General features: G+C 38.9%; 1 protein-coding gene across 4 annotated transcripts in view; it reads right to left on the reverse strand.

The window, feature by feature from the left end:
- The window catches only part of MYO1B (myosin IB), a 111423-nt gene that overhangs the window by 41114 nt on the left and 43302 nt on the right, over positions 1 to 27007 (reverse strand). For all 4 annotated transcript variants that reach the window (XM_065637656.1, XM_065637659.1, XM_065637658.1 and 1 more), the window contains exons 4-11: positions 18802 to 18896; positions 16747 to 16851; positions 13932 to 13978; positions 11552 to 11615; positions 2286 to 2384; positions 1831 to 1934; positions 1204 to 1351; positions 385 to 503 (exon numbers count right to left, since the gene is read on the reverse strand). In XM_065637656.1, the coding sequence (XP_065493728.1) occupies positions 385 to 503; positions 1204 to 1351; positions 1831 to 1934; positions 2286 to 2384; positions 11552 to 11615; positions 13932 to 13978; positions 16747 to 16851; positions 18802 to 18896 (781 nt within the window). The remainder of the gene's footprint in view (positions 1 to 384; positions 504 to 1203; positions 1352 to 1830; positions 1935 to 2285; positions 2385 to 11551; positions 11616 to 13931; positions 13979 to 16746; positions 16852 to 18801; positions 18897 to 27007) is intronic.

Below are 27007 nucleotides of genomic sequence, written 5' to 3' on the forward strand. Positions count from 1 at the left end.
AAGATAAATTCATGCTGGCAGCAAAAGTTTTTCAGCAGCCTGGGGTGTAGAGCGCACATGAAATTACACCAGTTCCTCTAAATGAAAATAGTTTGCCACAATACTTTTGACGTGTGTTTTGTGTGGAACTGTTAAATTTTTTCGTTTTCTGCAACGTTTTACTATCCCTCTTCTTTTTGAGGTAATTCACACTTAAAAACAAAACATCCGGTATATTTGAACACTTAGAAACTGCTGAAGGAAACCCATGTTTATTCTAGTGGTATGTTTTATTCACTCCAGACTAATTGTTATAGTTTTTATGTGGGCAGTTAAGGTTCAGTAATGGAGAATAAATCGCCATTTAAAACCATTATTTCCTTAAAAATCAGGACCTCTTTTTACCTGAGCCACGTTTAGTGTCGTCGAAACTTTCTCTTGCTTGGCTTCAACTGTCCGGAAGCTGAAAGCTCTTTCCAACACAGACTGGTCTATGCCCGTCAACTCGCAGATTTCCTTGAGTTCTAGCATGAAAAAGGAGAGTGTAAATCAAATTAATCCTTTCGTATCGTTGCTTTTTTTCCCCCCAAACTATCGGCTTTTTAGTAGTTCAGTATTTTTGCAAAACGGGTTTTCTTCAACAGAAGTGTCCCCATCCACACTCTCTCCCCGCTACCCTGCCAATCAACTTTTTTAAAATATATGCACAGCATGAGGAAACAAGAGTTATTGGTTTTGAAAGCACTTTCTATCTGGTTAATTTTGTGAGGAAATTTTTCTTCCATTTAGCACAGGCTACTTATCATGATGAAAAACTTCGAAACGAAAATAAATGAACTTTCAAAATGTATCAACTGCAAAAACAGGGCCAAATGAATCTGACGCTACAGGCGGAGATACCCTACTACAAAAGAACAAAAACTCTCCACTTCAGAATAACCAGTTAGAGAAATGCACAGCACCGTTCAACTTTTCAGAAGAAAGTGTTAATAAAGTAGGAAAAAAAGAAAATAATAATATCTGGAATTTCAAAGAGAGCGATTGAAATTGTACAGAATTCAACCCATATTTGCCTGTGGGTGAGTTCTGGAAACAATCTGATTTAATTTACCTGTAAGGATATTGTATGTCTGCAGAAACTACAAAATTAACCATAAAATTATAGAATTAATAATTACTTCAGGCAAATTAGTTGTTTTGCTCCCATCACTAATCTCATCTTACCGTTTTTATCTTTGATTTTACTTTCATCTAGGCCATTCACACGAGATTCAGGCTTAAATTCAATATTTCCCAATTTCAGAACGGCTGCTACCACTTCAAAAACAGACTGTGTTTCATGATCCATAAAACCAACAATCTGCATTGCATTCTGGAAAAAGGGCAAATAAAATTATGAGATAAAAGAATCCACATTTAAACAGATCATACTTGCAAAATTCACCATTTGTCTGTATTAGCATAAATTAGAAATGTTTTATGATCACTTTTGCTACAAAAAGAACATGATATGATTACTATACTTATCTAAGTTTTTTTTTAATATTAAAGACAGGTTCAAGAAGATCTGGTAATCGAGCTGGCAAGTCAGCCCAGTCCACTTCTAGGATTCATTCAGCTTACGGGTTTCTAAAATGCAGAATTTTTTTTTAGCCACGTAATTTAGTTTATAACCCAACCCAATTTTTCACAGTCAAATGACCACGTACTGCTGTCTCCTCAGTCCAGTCTGTTGCTTTAAAATCCAGTAACTTTTAGAATCTATACTTGCAAACACTGGGTAACAGGGTCCTGTACTCTTTTTGTTCTCAAGTACAACCGAGCAAAAACCTGATCCCTGTTAATTCTTACCCGAACCGTTCTGAAGTTTGCAGCATCGTCCACCCCATTCACTTTGGCAGAATCAAGGCCCAGGTAGTTGTACCTGCTGAAGTCTCGCTCCAGTTTGAGTTTGCCTAATAAATCAAATAAAAATCTCATTATTAACCGCATTCTTGTTAGCAGCTCTTTTATTGCCAAGAACTGTTGTTATTAGTAGGATTAAGTTTTCTTTAAGTATCTTTTAATTATAAGCCTTCTGAATAAGGACAGGCTTTCTTCTTTGTTTATAGTATCTTGCAAAGCCAATTCTGACTCAGATATCTGGATAATATCAAACCATATATTTACTCCGGGTATTGCTATTGCCACTACCACCAATAATTTGAAAAATTAATTGGTATCACATTTCCCACAAAACAAGATGTGCATGGAACAGCACCTGAAATACAAAGACTACCTGAAAAGAGCAGAAGGGTAACACTTACAGAGCAAGTCTTCTGAGGCACCCGACAGTATCTGATAAAAAATGTGGAAATTTCTTTCACCTCTTGGCTGCTTAACAACACGAGACTTCTCCAGCAGATCTAAAGAAACAAAATCTCACAGGTCAGGGAAAGATTGTTGGAGCAAACCCCTTAATATGAATATAAACCCCTACTGTTTTCTACTTCGTTGCTTTACATCATTGTCAGCGAATTAGAAGATGAAAAATATTAGGCACAAACCTCATCACAATGTATCAAATTAGTACATATTTCTCAAATAAGTTATTGAGGAAGTTGGAAGCCCAGTACACTTCTAAATGCTGCAGTGTATGAGCTGCAACGAAAACTCAGGTCAGGGAAGCAACGTGATTAGAAGATGTCAACCGATTCACAGGACCACCACAAAATTATGATTTGGTGAGAATGACTGTATGGGTGAAGTTTTGAAAAGAAGTGTTAAAAGGCTAAGCACATGAACGATGGGTAAATGAAAGGGAGAAGCCAAGTAAAGAAGTTAAACTGAAAAAACATGTAGCACTTTGTGATCCTCAGGGGCACAAGACTATGAAATAATCCCCAATGGGACTGACAGCGGCTCCATCGCAGGATGTTTAAAGTGAAATGGCAAAGCAGAGCTTTGAAAAGCTTCACTGCACTGACTGAGCGGTGTGACGAGAAGATCACTTCGCCCACCACTGTTAGCGACAGCCACAAGTCTAAGCTTTAACAAAAAGTGTGGGAATCCAGGCAGAGAGCAGAAGCGGACAGTGGCAAACCAGGGTTCCACACCAGCCAGCAAACCACCATTGCCAGGATGCTCTTAAGCTGCATTTATTCAGTTACACGGAGACAGAGACATTCCAGGTGCAGAGCAAAGGAGCTCCCCATGTCCATACCACTGCCAGCTCGCCATGACTGGGGTTAAGCTGCGTCCATGCAAGAAGAAAGCCCCGCAAGGGAACTGACCACAACTTCAATGTCACGCTTTGAAGAGCTGTCGTAAAGCTGAGATCAGGCTTTCGGAAAGGTAAAACACAAGGGTGGCTGCTAAGCACTTCCCCTGCCTGGCTGCTATAGTATCTGATGTGTATTAAATGATGTGTTTCCTCAGGTTTCCATTTCTGCTGAAACTCAGCCTGTTTAGCCGCAGTTGGAGGAGGTGCTCAACACCTGCCCCGTGGTTTGCTCCACGAGCAGAGGAGCAAGCAGGGAAGCAACAGAGTGTATTCTTATTTTTGCTAGTGACGGGCAGCATGTTGTGCCCATGCTGCCCACTGGGATTACCCAAATTCACACCCCTTCTCCTGGAACAGGAACCAAAGCCCAAACTTCAACCCACAAAGTTACATGAGCCTTAGGAGGCCCTCCTCCAAATAAATACAGAAAGCTGGGTTCAAAAATTAATTTCTTCCCCAATAATTAGCCAGTGACAGCAACAACTACATCACAACTGCAGCCTTGTTCAAGTAGACGTTTGTGTTTTTATAACTCAATAACCCTACAGTCTCTCTCCCTGTTTCAGCACCTGGAAGTTTTTGCACATCCTGATGACAAAGTAACCCAAGATACACTCAGACAAGTGGCCGTCCCACACCCTGTTTTCCCGAAAATAAGACCTACTCCAAAAACAAGCCCTAGCATAATTTTTCAGGATTTTTGAGGATGCTTGAAATATAAGCCCTACTCCAAAAAAAAGCCCTAGTTACAATTCATTTAAAAAGTCAATTTAAATAGTGTCCAGGCATGTAAAAAAGTAAGCACCTTTTGGGGCAAAAATTGTATAAGACCCTGTCTTATTTTGTGGTTTTGCCAGCAGCTCATCTTTACATTAGGATGGAGCAGGTTACAGATTTCCACTTCTGTTTTTTCCATTTTATTGGTTTTTTAAAAAATATTTTTTATTTTTAAATTACAGGCAGTTCAGAGTCATGCTGGCTACCAGAGACGCCCAAGCGAAGTGTCGGAATGGACCTGCAGCCAAATTTTTCGTCCCAAAGAAATAAACAACTTCAGCTCCTGCGGTGGTTGTGAACACTTCAGGAAACAGCTGCATTTGCGAAGGATGCTGAATCAAGGCTGTTTGTGAAGCGGTTTGGCTTTAAAAATATTCTACGTATAAATTTACTCAAACGCTGCCATAAAAGCTTATCTAGATATCCTGGCAAAATATTATATGTAAGCCTTCTTCTAATTACATGCATGCCTTCCACAGTTTTAACAGTTTCTTGAGCAGATGTCCAATGAGTTATGGTAGGAGGATAACCGCCTTGGATTTTTCACCACCATTTATCTTATTTACATATTTTTAGAAGCAAGGGGGTTAAATAATTAAGAGTCAGCTTTCCAAAGTCCCAATATTCCATACTGTTAGTCTTTGTAAGTGAGGAAAAAAGTTCCAGAAATCAGTTACTGACAGAAAATCAGGTATTTACCTTAACAAAGCAGCTCCTACCAATTCTTGTTAAATCTGTCTTATTAATAATTTTCTCCCTTTTTTTTTTCCTTTTCTTCATATCCACATGCAGACTGAAATCAGAAAGTAAAAAAGATCCAGACCATCTGCCCTACTCTTAGGATGACTTCTTCCCTTTCCTTGCCCTAATTAGCATTTTAATAAATCAATCAAATCTATTTTCCTTAAAGCAACTACTGCACAACTAGTAACTTTTGTGGTAACTCTCACATGATTACAAATTCTGTGGATTGAACAGTCAAACACAAAGATGTTCACCAGATTTCTGCATGCACCCACTTGGTAATTCTCTTTACTACGGCACGTGCAGACAGATGGTGCTTATCTATATGAAAACACACAGAAACAAAAACCCCAAACTATACATATTACGTTTTGTTATTTATTATGTATAGTGACTATACAGAATCATCTAGAGAGAACATACAGAACAACATACGGTGTATTTATGGATTAGTTTATTTTTTATTTTCTGCATTATCTAATGATGCTTCTGCTTGAAGTGAAACTTTTAACAGGTGCGTATCAAAGCAACTGTAAAAATTCAATTGGTTTGGAAAGGTCCACCCTGGAAACACTTCTTAAATCATATTTTTTGAACACCCATCGATTCAGATGACTCAAAATTCAACTACATCCCTTAGGTTATGAAGACTTTGTTATTCCTATAAAACACTGGTTTAAATGCAAGAGATCTGTGTAAGCATTCTGCTAAACCAGTCAATTGAACTCAACATAAATAATTTTTTTTTTTTTTTTTAAATTGATGCTGAATACTTCTGCAAACTCTAACATACAAATTTACATTATTTCTTTTTGGTTACTTGACACATGAACTTGATCAATGCAGAAGAATTTAGGATATTTGTATTTCTCTAAATAGCCTAGAAATGTAATCGACATTCAAGAAAGGAATAAGGAAACATTACAAACAAAACCCAACACTAACTTGGTACATTCTGAAAAAAGGAAAAAAGGTAAAGTTTATTTCAGTCACAGTCTCTTCAGCTGGCCATGACCAAGGACCTTTTTAGCTATTCAACCAGTTACAGAACACTTTCTAGTCACGGAAACTTATCTCTACACCTACATTATGTTACATTATGGTTTCTGTTTTCCTACCTTGATTCTTCAGGTGTCATAAAAAAAAAAAGCCACTGATGAAAACCAAAATACAGCAGTGGCTTCTCAGGAACATTTTCCCGTTATTCCCATCAAGTTTATAACAATGTTCTCTTGCATGAAATGATCCATAATTGTATCAAACAAAACTTACTACATGGGCAGCATGTGCAGTGAAAACACAATGACTGCACAATTTTAAGAGTGTTAAACCCTGATTACCCAAGTGGTAAATGATGTTTGAAAACAAGCTAATCAAAATGTTTAGTATTGTTTGCTGGGGTTTTTTTAAACACTTCCTAATTTAGGCAAGGCAATTGCCCAAACATTGGCAACTGTGCTAACTGAAACACCAAGGGAGATGGTGGAACGTGTAAGTTTTTGTCATGTTTTCTATTCCAATTCTCTCCCTCATCCCACTGGGTGGGTGAGAGAGTGGCTGCGTGGGGCTTGGTTGCTGGCTGAGGTTAAATCACAACAGTGAACAAACAAGTTGTAAAGAAGAACAAGTTGTAGAGTTATCACTGCCACTCGGTAACTTGAAAAAAGTTGTTGCTTTAGAGAAACATCATAGGTTTCACAGAATCACAGAATGTTAGGGATTGGAAGTGACCTCAAAAGATCATCTAGTCCAATCCCCCTGCCAGGGCAGGAACACCTAGGTGAGGTTACACAGGAAGGCGTCCAGGCGGGTTTTGAATGTCTCCAGAGAAGGAGAATCCACAACCTCCCTGGGCAGCCTGTTCCAGTGTTCCGTCACCCTCACTGAGAAGAAGTTTCTTCTCAAATTTAAGTGGAACCTCTTGTGTTCCAGCTTGAACCCATTACCCCTTGTCTTACTGTTGGTTGTCACCGAGAAGAGCCTGGCTCCATCCTCGTGACACCCACCCTTTATATATTTATAAACATTAATGAGGTCACCCCTCAGTCTCCTCTTCTCCAAGCTAAAGAGACCCAGCTCCCTCAGCCTTTCCTCATAAGGGAGATGCTCCACTCCCTTCAGCATCTTTGTGGCCCTGCGCTGGACTCTCTCCAGCAGTTCCCTGTCCTTCTGGAACTGAGGGGCCCAGAACTGGACACAATATTCCAGATGAGGTCTCACCAGGGCAGAGTAGAGGGGAAGGAGAACCTCTCTCGACCTACTAACCACCCCCCTTCTAATACACCCCAGGATGCCATTGGCCTTCTTTCATCTTGTTTTTGGAAAAGATGGTAAAACAGGGCTCTTTCTTAATCACTCGTTATTTGGACTTTAAGTACACTGCGCTGGTTAAAAATAGCTTTTCAAAAACAGACATTACATATACTGTACTTCACCTGCGCTATCGCTGCCATCTAGTTAATCATTAAATCACTGAAAGGCTTAGGCAGATTAGGAAAGATCACCTAAAGCTAAAAATCTAATATCTTTCAGCAGGAAATCCTGGGTGAAACGTGAAAATCAAATATCCTGGGAAAGATAATGTAATATTCCCTACTTTTGAAAAGGTCTAAACAACACAAGTCTGAAGTGTTTTGGACTGTAACATGCAAAACTATTTCAACCATAAAAATTTAGCGTACACAAAACCAGTCACAAAACTAATGAACCAAGTGCGCATACAAACATCGCCTGGAGAACAACACAGACGCAGCATCTGTGGAGAGAGTCACATTTTAGAGCTGTACAAGCTATTGCAATTAGCATGTATTAGTCTGAAAACAAACCCATCTTCACACAAAATAGATATTATTCTGTAATTAGAGAAGAACAGTAGGTTCTTTTCTACCTTTCTGCTGCTCCCATCCCCACTACACTGTGGTAGTTACCATAAACGGCAAACTAAGAATAATATTGATGGCTTCCGCAAATTATTTCCACAATATTACACCCAGGTGAAAGCAAGCTAATTACCCAACACTCCAAATGTCTTACCTCACAAGTGCTCTGGGGAAAAAAAACCCACCCTGTGTAAGCGCTGGCAAAAGTGTTCACTGCAACAGCAGCAACCGCAAATGCCCCATGGGAGGATGCAAAAAGTAGAAACACCTTAGACTCAATTCAGGGAGAGAAAATATAAATTCACCTGTTTGTAAATGCATTTTAGAGCAGGAGGTGGAACAGGGCAGCCCGTGAGCAGACGGGCTGGCCGCTGGTGCACCAGAGCTGTGTGCTTCACCTTGCACGGATCCCAGCATCTCCCACCCATCAGGAAAACAAGCCAGGACCTTCACAGAAAACTCACAAAAAAAAGGAGGACTAGAACGACTCAGGCTGACTCCACGGCTCAGCTTACTCAGCCTTCTTCACCCTCCTGCTCGCCCCCACACCGCAGTTGCTGCCGACATAGGGTCAAACAACCTGAAATCATTTTTATTTTGTAGTCTAAGGGGGAAAAAAGTCCTGACTGAAGTAATATACTTAAAGATTGCACAGAATCATGCTCGTCTCAGATTTTTCACTCTCAGTTTCTTTTTTATGACTGTACGTTATGATATAGCAGTACATCAAATGCCTCAGAAATCAGTGTACTCTGAGTAGCCATGTAATGTAATGAGTCTACACATATTTTGTGCTGTTCAAACATAAAATTATCTTCACAGAATCATAGAATCATTTTGGTTGGAAGAGACCACTAAGATCATCAAGTCCAACCATAACCTAACTGGAGCACTAAACTAAGAACCTCATCTACGTGTCTTTTAAATCCCTCCAGGGATGGTGACTCCACCACTGCCCTGGGCAGCCTATTCCAATGCCTGACAACCCTTTCTGGGAAGAAATGTTTCCTCATATCCCATCTGAACCTTCCCTGGTGCAACTTGAGGCCGTTTCCTCTTGTCCTATCACTTGTTACTTGGGAGAAGAGACCAACCCCCTCCATGCTCCAACCTCCTTTCAGGCAGTTGCAGAGAGCGAGAAGGTTCAGTCTGGGAACATACCAGTTCTGACTTAATAGATCTCACAAACCTATTACAATCCCTTCCATTTTACTAATCCCATTCTAATTGTACTCAAAAGATTGACCCTTCCATTCACGGCACATTAAACACTTCCCGTCTATCGGCTCCTGCCCAAGCCAATGGACTTTCCCATTCACTGCAAACAGCACAGACATGCAGTACACATTGTCACGATAATTTCACCCTCTAGCTCCATCCTGTCAAAGGTTTACTTGTAGGTGAAGCCTTGTCAGTAAGAAGTCAGAGTTGATTGAAGGGCACCAGGAGAATGGCCCAAGGGAAGGTCACAAGAGCACCAGCCCCTCCACGAAGGGTCTTAAGCGGATGAACCAGCCTTTCACAGAGCATCACCGCGTTTCAGAGCAGGAGAGACCAGGTTCTTTCAAACAAGACCTTTTAGCCTAATGGGCCTCTGCTTATCTTTACCAGGCTGATAAAACTAGTAGCTTATCTTCATTATCCCTCTTGCCACCAAAATAAACCAGATGTTCCCTGCGTCTGCTTCCAGGCGCCCGCAGGATGGAACACAACTTGGCGGCACAGGCTGCGATTCAAATTGCCCACTGGTTGCATTGATGTTTGGAAATCAAGCTTGTCAGATAGAACTATTAAAGTTTAATCAAAATATTACGCTATCATCTTCACATCATGTTAACACCGAGCCAATAGATGGTCAGAAAGCAAAGAATATTTATGAACAAACTAATCATGCTTTCCCTTTTAAGGATAGGAAACTTCAGCACTACTTGATTTCCTACTTGATGAATTAAGAAGACAAATCCTAAATTTGACTAAAATCGGAGTAAATTCTAAGCAGTGTAAAAGAACTTAAGCCCCAATACATCCAGAGTGGTGATACCTCACAACAGAAACATTTCTGTTGCAATGTAATGCTGTAGATGTGTGGAAAAGATCTAAGGTGGGACAACAAACTTGCTTTAAAACTGTACAGAATTCAAACTCTGTTTTAAAGAGAGATAGATGAAGTATCATATTTTGAGAACATTAAATCAAAGATAAGATATATTAACACACAGCTACAGGAACTCAGTATTTATCTGTGACATACCCTGTCAAGTATGGGGTGTTTCATCCTTCAACTAGTAAAATCTTTTCCACGAGAGGGCTTACATACGGGGTCTTTATTTTTAAATTTAAATTCATCTTCTTGTTATTAGATATTTATTAAATGTGAGAAGACAGGGAGAATGCCTAAAATAGACATCTTTCAGGAAGGTCTAAAAATATGCCTGCCCTTCATTACATATGTCATCACATCATTATAATTACATGTAATGTTACAACTACAACATGCAAAGATTTATAGGGCAGATAAACCATAGAGTAATTATTTGGATCACCTTTTGATATGACACAATATTTTAATTAGATGGCTCAGCACAGTACCTTCAAAGACAAATGGTTGAATGTTCACTCTACAAAGGACGGTTCATTTTTATGTATCTGTTTTGAATGCAAAATAAAAAGAAACAAACAACACAGCTAGCCTGCTAGAACCCTTTTGTTCCCATTTAATTATTGATGAATAGACTGAGTACGTTTGGCCTCTAATTTTGTCAACCGCCAAATGTCAAAGTTAATAGATAGCTGTAAACACTTAAATGGTGACTGCTTTGAGTTTAAAGATCTCCTCTTTCACAAAAATCACGCTCTTTCAGGCACAGTTCCAAAAGGTGACCTGGGGCAGGAAAAAATGTTTGTCCTATGAAAAAAAAAGAAAAAAAAAAAGAAAAAACAAACCAAACCAAAGCAAAAAACCACCACACAAAAAACCCAACCTATATTTCTGAGTAAAAGTCTTCGCAAGGTTTTGAAATGTTTGTACTATATATGGAGAGTTCAGTTCACCTTGGATTATTCTCGTTATTTCACAACCAGTGAAATGCCAATGGTGTCAAAAGTCAGTCTTTAGAAAGATGAACGAATTGGGCTGAGAGGAAAGAAAGGGCAAGGCTGGGTCAGTGACACCTCGTGTAGTCACTCGCTGCCCTCCTCCATCCCTCCTTAAAAATAAGAAAAACAAACACACACAGCTTTATATAGCACAAAAGAGCAATTTCTTTTTAAAAGCTGCTTTTAAACTCTCAACAGGAAAGCTAGTCAAAGTATCCTGGGCTGGCATTCAGTTCCCAGCTTCTTCCTTCTCAACAGAGAGCTGGTTAAAATTGCTGAATTGCTATAGATTTCACAGCAGCATCCTCATGTCAAGAACCTCTGGGGCCACTTTTTCCTCCCTGAACTCAACTGCTGTCCATCCTCACTCATGAGAAGCCTTTTCCTGCACTGTGAGCTATGTTAAAATTAGTATGAAACGCTTTGATTCCAAATAAACATCACAGTGTTCTCCAACAGACCTTGTATCCCTCTTTCAAATTACAACACACATCATCTACCATAAATACATGACCCATCAAACCACGTAATACAACCGATTCAGGGATTCAAGTATAAAATGAACCCAGACACATACTCAGTACCTTTTAAACAACGCACTACATTCATTATTCACATTTACTTCTTCAAGTCTGTTCTCACTTACATTAAGGCACACCAAAACAACAATAACATTAAAAAGCAGAATTTACCACATAGTGGAGAGAGATTTGACCAGACAAACACAGCTCATCTTTTCACTAATTTAACCATCTTCTTTTTAGAACAAAATATTTTAAGCTGTTAACGTGCTGATACCAAGAGTAATACTCACAGTTGCTTATAACTCCTCCAAGTGGGTCCCCCTTGAAATCAAACTCAATATCCATGTATTTTCCCTGTGAAGGCAATATAGTTTATTAGTTCTGTTTAATAAAAGACTGCTCAAGACATTTTTTAAGAAGTTAGCTGGTCGTTTTTACAGGCTAATAGAGCAATCTGGAAACACCCTGTAAACTCTGTCAAATTCTGAAAAGCAGAAGATGATTCAAAGCTTCTAAGACGATTGCATTATCACAGTCAGATTTCCATGAGAATAGCTTTAAATCAGGTTTGTAATGCAAGCCAGTAATTTGCTCAGTTTCTAAGGTTATATGAAGAAAAAACATGTTACACAAACTTTCACCAGAGCACCAAGAACACCAAAAAATACCTGTGGCAATGTAGGTATTGCCACGCTTATTAAAAGAAAAATGTCATCGGAAATCACCTTCCACCCAGACTTTTTTTCTCAGTGTAACGATCTTTTTGGAGCATCAATTGAGGCAGCCGAAGGGCGGCTGCTCAATTTGGCTGGAAGGACGGGCTGGCACCGATCCCTGTTGGTAACCAGGGGGGTGTCTGTCCCCAGGCGTGTGCCCACTTTGGAAAAGTGATGGATTTTCCCCACCGAACTCTTTCCCCCATAACTCGGGAGACCAGAGGCAATAATTAACGGACTTGTCACCGCAAAAGCCATTTTGTTTTCAGTTGCACTGGCACCACATGTTTTCTTGACTTCTCCACATCACAGAAGACCGCTCTGGTCTTTGCTTCATTTTAATTTATGTGACAAGTGTTTAATGTAGTAACAGCTACAAAATGGACAGACCCAGACTGTGTAGAAAAGGCAAAAAAAGAAAAAAGGCAGTGTAGCTCAGCTCACATTGGCAAGGAAGTGTAGAAAGATAAAAAACTGCGGGTAGTAATTCAGGCAAATTCCACAAGCCACACACAGAAATGATCTCACCACCCTCTGGTGCTTACTTAGAGGACAAAACCAACTTATTGAAACGTCTGGTGTTTGTACTTCCTTATTCACTGCATTTAAGGCTTTCTTTTTTCCTTTCTCTTTTGATTTTAATTATGGAACATAAAAAACAAGCACTTTACATCAACTCCCTTGAAGACATTTTCTAATTTACTGGGTATTTTGGCAAGATTGGCTTGATTCTACTTAAACTCTATTCTTCTCCTCGCTGGCAGCTGAGGCAGGCTGGGCAGGACAGTACTTGTGCTTTCTTGTTGGAAGTTAATTCTGAGCAGATTCAAATTTCTGAGATAAAGAATTAAATCAGATAATTAAATTTTAATTTCCCAAGGACTGGGCCAGTTGGACGTTTCCAAAAGTATTTTTAGCTTTGTGTTTATAAGCAAGGACTTGAAAGGCAAAATACTAGTTGGTTGCACTTTGTCCTGGAAAGATTTCTGTTTGCAAATGGCATCTCTTCTCCTCTGTGCCGTCTCCTCCTCCTTTTATCCACGTGCTTTTACTCACAACGCACAATTTTGCCAGTGTATTAATTCTTCTGTTGTCTACTTTACACGTCTCATATTACTCTTCTGCACACAAATGAGCAAATTACAAAGTTGCATTCAGTCTTCTGATTTTGGCAGGAGAAACTACGATTTACGCATTTTAGAATCTCCCAATTCTAGCTTCAACTTCTTTTTTTTTTGCCAACGGTCAATTAAAATAATTTCACATTCAGTTTCATGCTAAAACCCCCTGAATTTGACCAGTTGATTATAAAGAATGTAAGAAAAAAAGTAATATTAAAAAAGTTCATGTTAAAATTAAAGTTGTAAACACAGTTTGAAACATCATAGGAAGAAAATGAGAATCCAAAATAAAAATTTTAACAAAAATATGTTTGTGTATGGATGGAAAATGAGATCAGGCAGAAGGATCAGCTTGCTAAGCAGACAGATTTCTGGGCACATGGTCACTGACATTAAAGCCACCAGTGCCAGAAAATTAAAGAATCCAGCTGCGCTGTAATTATGTTTTCATCTGGTCACAGACTGTCACATCCTAATTTATTTTTTTAAGCCTCTAATTTGATTCTCAATAGAACTCTATGCCCACATCATAAACCAACAAGACTTCTAACAAGGAGATGAAACACCTTTTAAAAATGCGTGTGACTGCTAATAATGCGCTACTAACATATTGGGGAAGAAGAACATGCTCGAATGTACAAAATGAAATATTGCTTGCTATTGATGGTGTTTGCCTTCACACCATGGCCCTCAGACAACTACAAGAATGTTCTCTCTCTAAATCGTTCCTTCCCTCCTCATAGGTGCCTGATACAAGGTGTAATAGAAACAGCCAACATCACCACATGTTCCCCTAAATGAAATTCAAATTTGGTCTTGAAGAAAATACTTACAAATCTAGAGGAGTTGTCATTCCTCACAGTTTTGGCATTTCCAAAAGCTGGAGAAAGAGAAAAACAAATAAGGAGACCAAATCCATCAGTCAAGGAATATTTAAATGCTAAAATATCTATGACTTTATATATATTTAAAAGAATAAAAGACTGGACAAAAAAAGTGTATGGGTATCAGTCACTGGGGATTGACAGAGTGTGACAGACTAGATCACAAATGGGAAAACACCTATGGAAGTCCAAAGAAGTTTTGTCTCAGGTTCCAAGACAAAACCTTAGGGCTTGAATCACCATATTTAAAATTTTATTACAGAAATAACTTTGAACATAGGAAATACTTCTTTCTCTTCAGAGAAGAAATGAACCTTAGTTCCCAGAAGGGAAGATGGTAAAAGATGGGAGGCCAGAACGGAGGAAATTACAGATTGACACTTAAAAATTGTTTCCATGCAACAGTTTAATCCATGCTTTGAAACGGATTTATTTATGCTATTCCAATACATTTATCCTAGCTTAAGTTGAATATTAATCAGCTTAAATAAGTCTGATTTACAACAAGAGTTTAACACACTTTCTCCAGCATGACCTAAACTCGCTTTTTGAACAGATTTGTTTCAATTTCTTTAGCTCAAGTTTTCTGACGGCGAAAACTCTCCAAGAAAGGCCATCCCAGGGCCACGTTACATGGGCAGCCACCAGCTGAGAACATCGGCAGGACAAGAACTCAGACTGGAGGACAATTCAACATTCATCACACATTGTCAAAGGACACGGAGTCAAACAGGACTCTCCTCTACATTATTAAGAATAGGGCTCCAATAGGAGACTTTATTTATCCCAGTATTTATTTATATAGCATATCTATTTTCAAAGATCAAGTCAATGTTTTTTGAACAGAAATAAATACATGCTTTTAGCCTTCAACAAACTTGCATGAGTAGACTGAAGAACCGAAGCCAAAAGGAGAAGTTTGTTGCTCCTGAAGGCCAAGGAAAAGTGAAAGAATTGTTTTTAAAATCTTTATGCCCTGCAATAAATCATCTTTTCAACAACCAAATCTCTGAGCTGCCTTTTCTTAAACACAGTGCTGAACAGTAGAGTCATTTATAACCGCACAGAATCAAGCACAAACGTTCCATTATAAAGCATGAGACACATTCCTCAGTTTTCCCTTAAGTTCATTGTTTCTGAAAGTTAATTTATAGTAGCAACTATAGTTAAAAAAAAATAATTCCCATAAGATAAATTACACGCATGGAACATTTATATCATTTTCTTGCACTGCAGCTTGACTGAAAACAGAACTACATAACCAAAGAAAAATAAATCTAACCACAAATGCTTAATTTCTGTCTAAAATGTATATAAGCAGCTAGGCTTGCTCAGCAGCCTTGTGGAATAATCCCGTGTCCAACCTTCCAAAAAGCCCCAAGTAGAACAAGTAATACCTTAAAATGATAAGGCACCTTTCTGCAAGCTTACTTTATTCATTACGCATTAAAACAAAGATTCACAAACCAACAAGAAATCCAATATATTTGGCAGTCCCTGGGGAAAAAAAAATCCATCTTTGGCAAGAAAAGCCTCCACGCTTCCCATACTATTTCTGTCTCCATCTGAAATCTGTCTTCCAGAAAAGTGACAAAAGCAACACCCCACTTCTCTGAGAATCCAAACCAATGCGAGATTGCAGTCCCACCATTCGGCTGTAAGTGGAACATATTTGATCATCAAAGAAAGGCTTATCCAGCATTTTTATTATTCTTATATTTTAACATTTCATCCTTTATATACAAGTGTTTGCTTACAATTTTGTTTTGTGTACAGTCAATGGCTGCATTTTACCCATCCAATTCACCACTGCTCTCAGCTCGCTTTTGCACTCCTTCCCTTTTTTTTATTGCCCCTCCAGTTCTCACCTGTAAAGTGCTTGCTTCCTATAGACTCCAAATCACCACATATATGTATAGATAGCTAGACAACAGGCAAAATATTGCCATTCAACAGTCTTAAAAACATGGCATATCATCTGGCCATCATGCAAACTATTGTACAGCAGTCCTGAGAATCTGTCTCAGCACCACAACAGTTGAGAGAACTGTGGGAAAGGCTGAGCTAGGGATCAACACAATAAACCTAAATAAGCCAGTGCTGACCAAGGCGCATCTGAAGGCAGTTACTGGACAAGAGGACAACACTGCAAGCTTTGAGGATCATATATCCTATCTCTAGGAAAAATGAAGATCCTGCTTCTGGCAGTCATGTCTTTAAATTAAAATGGCTAATTAAAAGATCAAAAGTCTTTCAGGGGAGAGCAGGAAAGGCTGTTGTCAGGAAGACAGGCTGACAGAGCCACCAGGCCCAAGGAACAATAAGTCTCAGGGAACAACAGCCATGCATATGGATTGGCTTAGTTTTGTTCTGAGATCCATTTCTCCACCCCCCTTTTTTTTTTTCCTAAAAGAAAAATAATGCTTTACAGAGCTTATTTGTTTACTAGAGACTCTAATAATATAATGTGGAAGGAAATGAATCAGAGGGACTGAAGTTAAGCCTTTTGATAGAGCCAAGCATCATCAAGGCAGGGTTCAGAAAGGGTTCGCTGTCAGAGCAGCAGGAAGGAAACAGTTTTCTTCTCAAGAAAACCTCCCTGTAGCAGAATAAAATCTTGTAGCTGTCTTCACAGAAAGCATCTCCTATGGTTTTGGACACCAAATAATAATGAAATAACAGTTACAGATTTCCAAGCCAGCTCAGCAGGAAAGCTGGTACCCACAGAGGTAACACACTGGTACGTGCTCTATGAGGTTCTTACCTTCAAGAACGGGATTTGACTGCAAAAGCTGTTCTTTTACTTGATTAACCTCCGCCCCTTTTCCACACACAGCAGCCACATATGACATGACAAGTTTGCTCGCCTCTGTAGGGTGGAAGAACAAAATAAAACAGTGAAAAGTATCAATTTTGTTTGCTATTATTAAATTGCTATCCTGTATTGTAGAGAAAACTGAGCAAACCTGCTGCCCAGGGAGCAAGAGCTATCAGTGTGTCCGTAAGGTCTCCCATCTCCTTTCATCACACCTCGAACCCAGCTCTCAATTTTTAAAAATCCATTCCCTTTAGAGCTTAGAATTACAAAATTCTTTGATTTATTTCCTAAAACAATCAATATATTGAAGTAGAGCTACTCAATCACTGATTGAAGAAAGCACTAAAGCAGCAAATAAGGTTACTATAAAATAATATGCATTAAGACAACACACAATGACTTCAAGACAGACTTTGAATATCACTGAAAGAACATAAAGACTCTATTTTATTAGGAAGTCTGGTCCAATAAAGACACCAGGAAGGGAATCATCACTTTAACATCTAAAAACATTTAAATACACCACTTATTCTGGTAATGTACTATGTTTTCTTGCACAGTGTTACTATCAATTAGCAATAAACACATGCAGTGCAAAAGAACAAAATTTGAAGGAAATAGAAAAGCCCAATTCATGACAGTTCAGTTTCAATTCTTGCAGTCCTAACACGCCAAATGTTCTGGCTACCAGAAATCTAGAACACATTTATACAGGATCTGTACTCACAAGTTTGTTTCCTCAACACTTCCCTCTCCGTACCTTTTTTGTTTTTTTTTTTGTTTTTTTGCAACAGAAACGTGACTTCTCGGCTAACAGCCTTATTTCAGCAACAGCAGTGACATCAAATGTTAGAGAGACAATAGCACAGATTCCATTATTGACTTGAATTTCGAACCCTATTTTATTCTGTACTTACCTTTCTAAAGAAGGAATAATTCATATTATGTCCTATATGGCTATAAAAATTACAGGACACCCAAAATCTCTACACAAATCTGAACCTACCAGAATATTCTCTACAAATAGAGACGTTCATAAACTCAACCACTGTTGCACCTTTCAACTGAATAAATAAATAAATGAATAAAAGGTGGACTTCAGCTGTATGAGGTGCTTGAAAATTCACTCCTTTTTAAAGTCCAAACTCCTAGACAGAAACCCTAACAATCATATTAATAAGAACTTGATTATTTTGATACACACTTTTACTGAAAACACATGCATTTTCATGTTACTGAACTGAAAAAAAAGGATTATATTACAAGATGTAAAGACCTCTCAATTGGATGCCAGCAGTCAAACAAAAATGAAGCCTACACTTCACATTTTCACAAAAGGCTTGGAAAGTAACTTCTTTTCACCCACTTTAAGTCCTGCTCAGTATAAGCATACAAAGCTCCACATTTTCTCAGATTCAAAAGAAAAAACTCTTAAATTACATTAAAACAGATGTATGTGCTCCTACCTGCTGTTTCTTTTGCAAGTCACCTTAGTCTTATTTCAGAAAATAACTGTCATCTTTCTTTTTTAAGGTCAACCTAAGATGTTTGCAGTTATGAAATCCTCGCTTGATTTCTACCATTCTGGTTTAAAAATCAGCATTTTCAAGGCAATTCCAGCTTTGCCTGAGCAACACAGTGTTCTGGTACACAAGCCCATCTTAGAATTTCAGCTGAGCACAGCACGCAAAAAACCCGATGAAATTTCCAAAGTAATCAGCTACTATTATTTACTTTCCTCGGATAAATGATGTGATCCAGTTTAAATGTATATATCTATTAAAAGACATGCAAAAGCATCAAAGGATTGTCTTCCATAGAAGACTAAGAACATTCCGTTTTTTCCATCTTCATGTTTCCTACAGGGAGAGCCTAAAAGTTTCCTGGCCCTTACAATATTCTCTCACAAACCAGTATTATTTTACTCTTACAGACTCTAGCAGCACTTTGCAAGACTCTCAATAACTCTGTTTTTTGAATAAGATCAAAACTGCTTATTACCTGTTTTTCCAGCTCCACTCTCTCCTGTAATAAGGATACACTGGTCTTTGTCCTGGTCCCTTAAAGATCTATATGCTTCATCTGACAGAGCGAAGCTGCAAAGGAAGAAAGAGTCAATTGAGAATTAGATTTAAAAAATACAAACAATAACTACAGTCTGTCCTTCATGTCCAGGCAGAGGGAGAAAATAAAATTAAAATAAAATCGGGGAAAAAAAAAAACCACAACCAAACCCAAACAAAAAACCCCCAAGTCCTAATGTTCTGTAAGTGGTGAAGCGTTCATTTTTCAGAATATAAAGACTCATAGCAATAAAACAGATACTTTTTCTCACTGGTTTATTTAGACTTTCTCCAGGAACAAGGAAGCATAATCTCTCAGGTTTTCTAAAGATCGCAAGCTCAAAACAAATTCACAACATTTCAGGGAAATTTAGGTAGCGTTATTCATTGAACAAAAAGTCATATTCTTTACTGGACAAAATGCCAGTGCATCAACAGGATGTATTCTGTTTGAAGACATTTTAAAAAAAGGAAACAGGAGAATCCTGAGCACTAACAACACCATGAGCTGTAATTTATACTCTGAAAAGTATGAAGAAATCTCGGAACCTTATAAAATATTGAGCATTTTAAGGATTCGGGTATTGCCAGATTTCTGCACAAATATGCAGAAGTGTTTCCCCATAAGCATGTTCTTAACTCAGTAAAGGTGACATCGTAGTGAAATTAAATAATATATTAAGAATCAACAGCTTTCCTGTACCAAAAATGTCCTTCCACGGAGCTCAGAACATCATGTCCTGAAACCACTGGGATGCATTTTGAATCCAGATGCACTTTATTGCCATGTGGCAACATATATCTTGGAGACATGCAGATTAGTTCTCTTTAGTAGTAACTTTGATGCAGACAAAGAGTAATATCGATTTTGTTTCAACTGCATTTTTAGTTCAGGGGAGAAAGGACTCTGGAAAATGAGCATTAGAACCCCTCTGGAAAAACTTAAGCAAGTAGTATCTGAAAAAGGACATAAAAGTAAAATCCAAATAAAAAGGCACACTTGCATTACACAAGTTAGAGAAACTGATAGCCAAACACAGTGTGTTTTTACACTAAATAAATATCCATTCAGCAGACCAAGAGCTTTGTCAGGTTACTGCACCTAGTAAAATATTTAATGTTTGCATGTACTTAAGAGTGGATATTATTTACAGTAAACAAACCAGGCATGAAAAAGAGAAAGAACTCTTAGCTCAACACAAAATGCATAATGGTTGCAGGTTCAATGCACCTTTTAGAAACTTGATTCTTTACTCTAGGGCAGTTCAGGAGCTTTGCATTCAGCTGATAACTACAAATAGGTCAAGTATTTATTTTCAATAACGTAGCCATATAGTGCTTTCACATGCAAGCACAGCCCCTTAACAGATGAGCAAGCTTTTTGTAATGGAACTAGTTAGGGGAAGCAGGACAACACCAAGTACTGAGAGCCACACAGAGCCTTTTCCACCAGCTTCTATCGCCACAGCTTGAAAATGTCAAATATTAAACCTACATATACACAAATCAGTCCATATTTACTTTTTGCTACTACTGTCCCATGGTTCAGGCAGTTCTTCCTTCTGGCTTCTATCCTCCAAAAAGTTCATGGGGAGCATGTCATATTATGCCTGATTTATCACCACATCTATGTGCGACACCATTTATATTTCTCCATCCCTCAGGAGTATAGACTCATATTTGCTTATTTGGGTTTGGGGTTTGTTTGGTTGGGTCTTTTTATGGTTGTATTGTGTTATCAGCTCAGCCATCCTGCAAGAGCCCACCGTAAGAAGTGAGCAGTACTCTGAAAAGTCTGGAGAACAGTAAATGAAATATCTTACGGCTCCTTTACTAAGTAATCCCACCTTCCTCTTCCTCTCTAGTTCCTGCCCATGATGCTCACGTCGATTCCCTCATTTTTGTGTCCCTCCTGCAGCATATGGTCTAGTTGCACAACCAACCCAGGGCTCCCTCTCTCACTGCTTTTCTCCCCAGTTTACACCATCTAAGGCAGTAAACGACAATTTCTCCCTCTGCACAGATGGCTGGGCCATCCACTTCACCACCATAATCACAGGTCATTAGCTCCTTTTGATACATACACCCTTGAACCCGAATGAAGACAGATCTCTCAAAACTTCATACCGCCCTGATGATCTGAGCATCTGAACACAGTAGTTCATCTGGAGGTGAAAATGTGTTCACGAGAAAGCAGCAGGCTGTAATGTTTTTAGCATTACAACAAAGTCAGTTTGTGATGTGGCCAACATGCTGGAGATCTAGCAAAAAATAAAAAAATCATTCTGGTGCTGCTGCTGAGAGACCATGACACAATTTCTGGCATCCACTTTACTGTCTGGAATCCAAACTACAGTAGCAATAACACTTTACCAGACTCTCTTACAGGACATATTTAGGAAATGAATAATATTTGTTGAACGCTGCTGCAGATGTACTTGTAAGCTGGAGAGTACAATGTGCGGCGCTCAGAAGAGCTTATTCCAGCACCCATTACATTCCTTTTTGCAAGGAAAAAAAAATGAAAAGCAGTAGGATGCAGAGGAAAGAAATAAAACAGCATGGCGCATTCACGTGATAGAAGGTTAATATTAATGCTATAGTGTCCCTGGATTTGACTAAGCAAACTGGCTTTCAGCAGGAAGGTGAGACTGCGAGATGCTTTTCAACATTACAGACCACATGGCTCACTCTGTGCCTGCTGCCCTTCAAACAATCTCGGCCATCAACTGCTATTTCACTGTTGAAACAACTTTCTTGGCAGTGGTTTCATGCCAGAAAATTAAGTCGGCATATTGTTGATACACTAGTTTTGAGTTAATCAGCTTAGTAACCATTCATCTTTTCTAACGCACTGAATTTTCATTTCCCAACAGGCCCTGTCAAAATATATTTTACCGTGTGATGTATTTATTAATTCTGCCTGCACCGCATAGTTAAAAACACCAAATCATGCTTTTCCTCCTCACTCAGCAGAGAAACTGAGGGTCTAAGACAGCAAGAAGACCTCTGAAGTTGGAGAAGAGAGTGGGATTTCATCCAGTTCTGCTTTTATCCAATCTGGTCAGAGACGCTAGGCATACCATCATCTTTTCGTCCAATCTTCTACACAACCCATCAAAGCCTAATACTTCACCAGTCTATCAATTATTATCTACTACTGACAAAAGAAAAAATAAGTTAATTCATTTCAAATGAACTTTTGCATATGTACTTTTGAAAAGTTAACTAGTAGAAGTGTTCTAAAATGTACCTCTGACATTTCAGCCACCGCTCCTACAATTCAATTGGAGGAGGCATAACCAAGAGTATATTTAAATAACTAATATTTCTTTGTCTTTCTGGCATTAGACACATTTATGTCAGAGCCTGAACAAAGATCTTTATCTCAAAGAAAAAGATAGATCTACTCATTTATCATGTTGACTTTTATGGCGCACCATTACGCCTCACAGTCCTTCCTATCTATTAGGGCCTTTTATCTTTGAAGTATATAAAAGAAAAAAGACACAAACTTTGAGTCTTTTGGTTCAAACTATTTGCTAAAAAAAAATATAATTTCATGCTACTCCCTATTTGTTACAAACGTATAAAGTAATTTCATTTAAGGTCATTTTAGTTTAATGATCCATAGACCACAAAGAATCCTTCTTTCCCTTTTAGCAACATTAACAAACACAGCTCTGTAAAGTCAGCATTTGCAATGATAGGTTTAAACCACATACCCCTCTTTGAGCCACCTCACAATTACAGAGCCTAAGGAAAATTTTAGAATAGTTTGTAGTTTAAAAAGCCATTATAAACCATGTGTTTCGAATTAGCTGGTGAGTGTGTCAGCAGTGTCATTTACCATACCTTATAATAAGCTCTCCTTTGATTTTTAGGTTTTCATGAAAGAAAACGACATTTTCCTACCACAACAAACACTGAAATACTTATTGGAGTTCTCTTTTAGCTAAGAGTTAAGTATAGAAGCAATTTGAAATCAAAACGCCGCCCACACCTCGCTCAGGAAGAAGCCTCCGCTTTTTTTATAGCACGGCTCTTTCAGCCGCATTGCTCCAGATGGCCAGATCTGTCACCAAGTCCTAAACCCCAAAATTCCGACACGAAACAGCAAAAAGGGCTCCAAGGGGGATTTCCAAAGGGCTCCAGCGATTTTTGGCAGTATGATGGCATCTCTCCGCTCAAACAAAATAGGGAGGTCGGGAAGAGAGAGGAGCAAGTTTCCCACTCACCCCAAAACAAGCCATCACCTGCTAGCGCTTCATTTGAACACTCATGACTGCACCCATGATTACACCAGGATAAAAACCTCACCCTTCTTGTCCTAAATTCATCTCAGGGGAGCAGCTTTTCTCTTCTACCATCCTTTTCCTTTAAGTAAAAAATCATGAGGATCAGTATTTGTCAGCTCTTGGTACTTCTTTCCACTACCATTTTCCATTCTTCCTCTCATTTCCCTTAGCATTCTCCATTAACAGTAATTAGTTAACACTATCTCAACTCCTTCCAAATGCTTTTCTCAGGCACTAATAGAGTCAATTCCCTACATCACATCTTCACCGGCTGTGGCTTTGATTCTGAGAGTCTCGGTCCGCGTTTTAAAACACCCATTGCTTATCCTTGGCTTGCAACTGCCGACTCATTTACTGCTTTCAAAGGAAATTAAGAAAAATCTCTCTTCTTGACCGTTCCAATTCCTCACGAAGGAGAGCCCTGGTACCACTTCATTTCTGCTCAATTGTGTCTAAACACACTGGGCAGGATACTAGAACTCAGTGCTTATCAAAGACCATGCTGGACTCAAAAGAACAGCAGTAAAATGTAAACTGTGCATACATTTTTAATGCAAATTTTACACAAAACATAACTTACATTCATTCTTTTGAGTTTAATTAAGAGCATCATTTAAGTTCCTTCCTTTTCTTTCTGAATGCATAGAAGTGCTCTGTAACAGGGCAAGAGCAAACAAATGATTTCCTCCTCTCACAGCACGCAGTGGGAAAATGTCAGAACCCTGAGCCAGGAACAGTGGAAGCACATTTTATAAAGTGCTTTGAGGTTTTACATTGTAAATCATCACTATTTGCTATATATGCCCTCCCCCCTGCCACCCCCCACTGAAGCTCAGTGGAAAATTCACCATTCAGGAAAAACAACCGTAAGAGATTATTTATAGTATTAGCTCATAGTGCAGAATCATTTCATCTAATTGCCCTAAGGATAAGAAGTGTACTCCCATTTTCCATAATTACAAACTGTCTCGTGTTCAGCACTTTGACACATTGGAAAACAAAAGGTTGATTACCCTGCCATTGGAGTGAATAAAGTAACAGCCACGCTGATGGAGCTTGGGCTGGGATAGACCTTCACCGGCAAGCAGCTGCTCTTTGAGAAGTGCCAATCAGGGAAAAAAAATAAAACAAGTTTAAACACCAGGACAAAGAGGTGTGCTAAGACAGATGGAAGGCCTTTTCTCCTATCCATATTCTTCAATTTTGTCTCCCTGGTGAGCACAGAAACCTGTTTTGTCAACAGGGCTATGTGGTTAACATACACAGCAGAAAGGTTCCTCCTGCTTCCCCACTTCGTTATTCACATTAACAACTGTGGCATTATTAGATGCACAATAAAGATGCCTAATAAAGCCCAAAGCTATGTAAAGCAGCCCATTTGATTTGTGAGAAGCAGCCGTAATTTATGGAAGGAGAGAGGAGAGAGGAAGGGGAAGAGGACAGACAAAGCCACTCTTGATTTTCAAGAGTAAAACACTTTAAAACACAAGCTAATAGCAAGCCAGAGAGATTTATTTTCTGTTCTGGTAGACTGAGAATATAATATACCCTCTGATACTCATATACACACTACAGGTTTAGCAGAAGAGTTGGTTCAGGCCAATATTCTGAGGTCTGGACAACAAAAGATGAAAATATTCATTGTGAAAATCTTGTCTTTCTCAGGATGAAGCAGATTTCAGATGTGTCCAATGGATTTTGCCTCAAAACTGATCTGTCCCCAATGCTCTTCCCCACACGTTTCCCCTCCAAGCAAGCGGGAGGCTTTATCGGTTTTGACCACTTCCTTTTTACTGACTGACGGTTTAAGAAAATGCATTTTTTTTTTAAAACCAACAGGTTTTTTTTCCTCAGCACTGTACACAAAACCTTCAAACCCAGCCTATTTTATTTTCTGCCACACAACCATCACCTCCTCATCCATACTGATACTTAGTCCATGGGTCTGGCATGAACAAATAACTCCCGTTTCCAAGGCGCAGCGTGACCCAGATGGGTTTGTAACCCAAATAATCCCTCACCCCACACACCGGGCTGCGTTACCCAGGGAGGACACAGCCAGGCCCCCGACAGACCTACGGCAAATCCGTCTGCTGCAACGTGCACTGCAAGGGGTTTAAGTCTCTTGGGAGAAAAGGCATTTCTGTTTACAAAAATAATAATTTTACAGGGCTGCGATATCCTTTGAAGGGAAGTACAGGAAGTATTTTCTAATATTTTTAATTAAAAATCCATATTTAATTAGATGTAGTTTATTTCCTAAATCAGTACTTGCATGCTTGATTTAATGACTGCCTAAAACAGCCAACCCTTTACACTCAGTGGTTTTACTGCAAAAGTATCCGTCAAACCCTTTAGTAGCCATATTTTGTATCACAAGCTTTATATTTTTGCCAGAACTGCACCAAACCTGCAAGGGGAGCAGCTTCATGTCACACCAGAAATCCCGGTGGGGACAGACTTGTTTCTCCACGGACCTTCTGGAGCTCTGCAGCTTTCTGAGGTTGGGCTTGTAAAAATTAGTATTTATTCCATTAACAAACGCACTCTCCTGTTCAAATGGTGTAGCAAGGGGCTGGAGAGCTCAATGGGACCGTAAGGCAAGAGAGGTGCAAACTGATTTTCCTTGCTTGGCTTCTCTGGTTTCAACTAGAGGACACAACATTTTTTTTAAAATCCCAGTTTACTATTTCATCTCCATACTAACAGATTTGAATTGCACCTCTGAGCTCCTGCATATAGGTGGAAATGTAGGGTTTGTGGGACAGGGACCTAAAGGGGGAGTAAAGGAAAGCATTCCCTTTCTGCCCTGAAATAGCCAGACTCTCAATATTTTACAGAAAATTGAATTAGTTTCTCTACCTAATACATCATGTGTCTGAAAATTATGGAAGTTTACTGCTCAAACACACATGTTCAAATTCATGTCGGCTTCAACCAAATTTTACACAAAATAAATCTTTTTCTGCGGAACAAGACATGCTTTGAATGTATGCTTTGAGCTGCTGCGCTGTGTGAACGGCGCACGAAAAGTGAACTCCCTCGATAAAACCGTAATTCATCCTGACTTCGGTGGCTAAGCATAACCCATCAACATAGAACACTGAGGAACAATTGTTCCTCATTTTTAGAACACTGATCATGGCTAAACACAAGTCCTCACAATTCTCCAGAAAAATTATTCAGGAAAAAACAGGCCCATAGTACAGATTAAGTGAAATACTTAAAAGACCAAACCCTATAATCCTACCAAGGGAACAATTATCATGATAGATTGGCTTTTTCTGTAGAGATGGAAATATACTATTAATCACTTTTTTTCATTTTCTTTTTTATTTTTTTTAATAGGATGTTATCTTTGGGCCTTGCAGTTTGAGCATAAGCAAGTCAAGCATTGGCTCCCACACATGCTCATACAGAGACTTCTCTAGCTGCAAATAACTTTATCGCAGAAGTATCAATACTCTCAGATGAGCTTGCTCTACCCCACTAACCAGAAATAAAAAACAAATTTATTCCTTTATTCTGAATAAATTCAACATGTCCTAGTACTCAGGGGAAGATAAACAGTGATGTGAGGTGCCCAGTTTCACATATTCACTTCATAAAATGGGACAAGCTCTCAAAGGGCTCATCTCACAGGACAATAGTACATAATAGCATACAAAACTATAATAATAGCATACTGTAACACAACTACACTCCAGGATGCTGAACATATCCAAGAACTAGAGCATCTTACACTAAAAGGTGCATCCTGGAGTGACTGCACAGCTCTGCATGGTGAGACAGTGAAGAAATATCAGATGTGCACTGGAAGTCAACCGTTTGCCATCAGAAAAACTG

This window comes from Caloenas nicobarica, chromosome 6 (genome assembly GCF_036013445.1).
Source record: "Caloenas nicobarica isolate bCalNic1 chromosome 6, bCalNic1.hap1, whole genome shotgun sequence".
Lineage (NCBI taxonomy): Eukaryota > Metazoa > Chordata > Aves > Columbiformes > Columbidae > Caloenas > Caloenas nicobarica.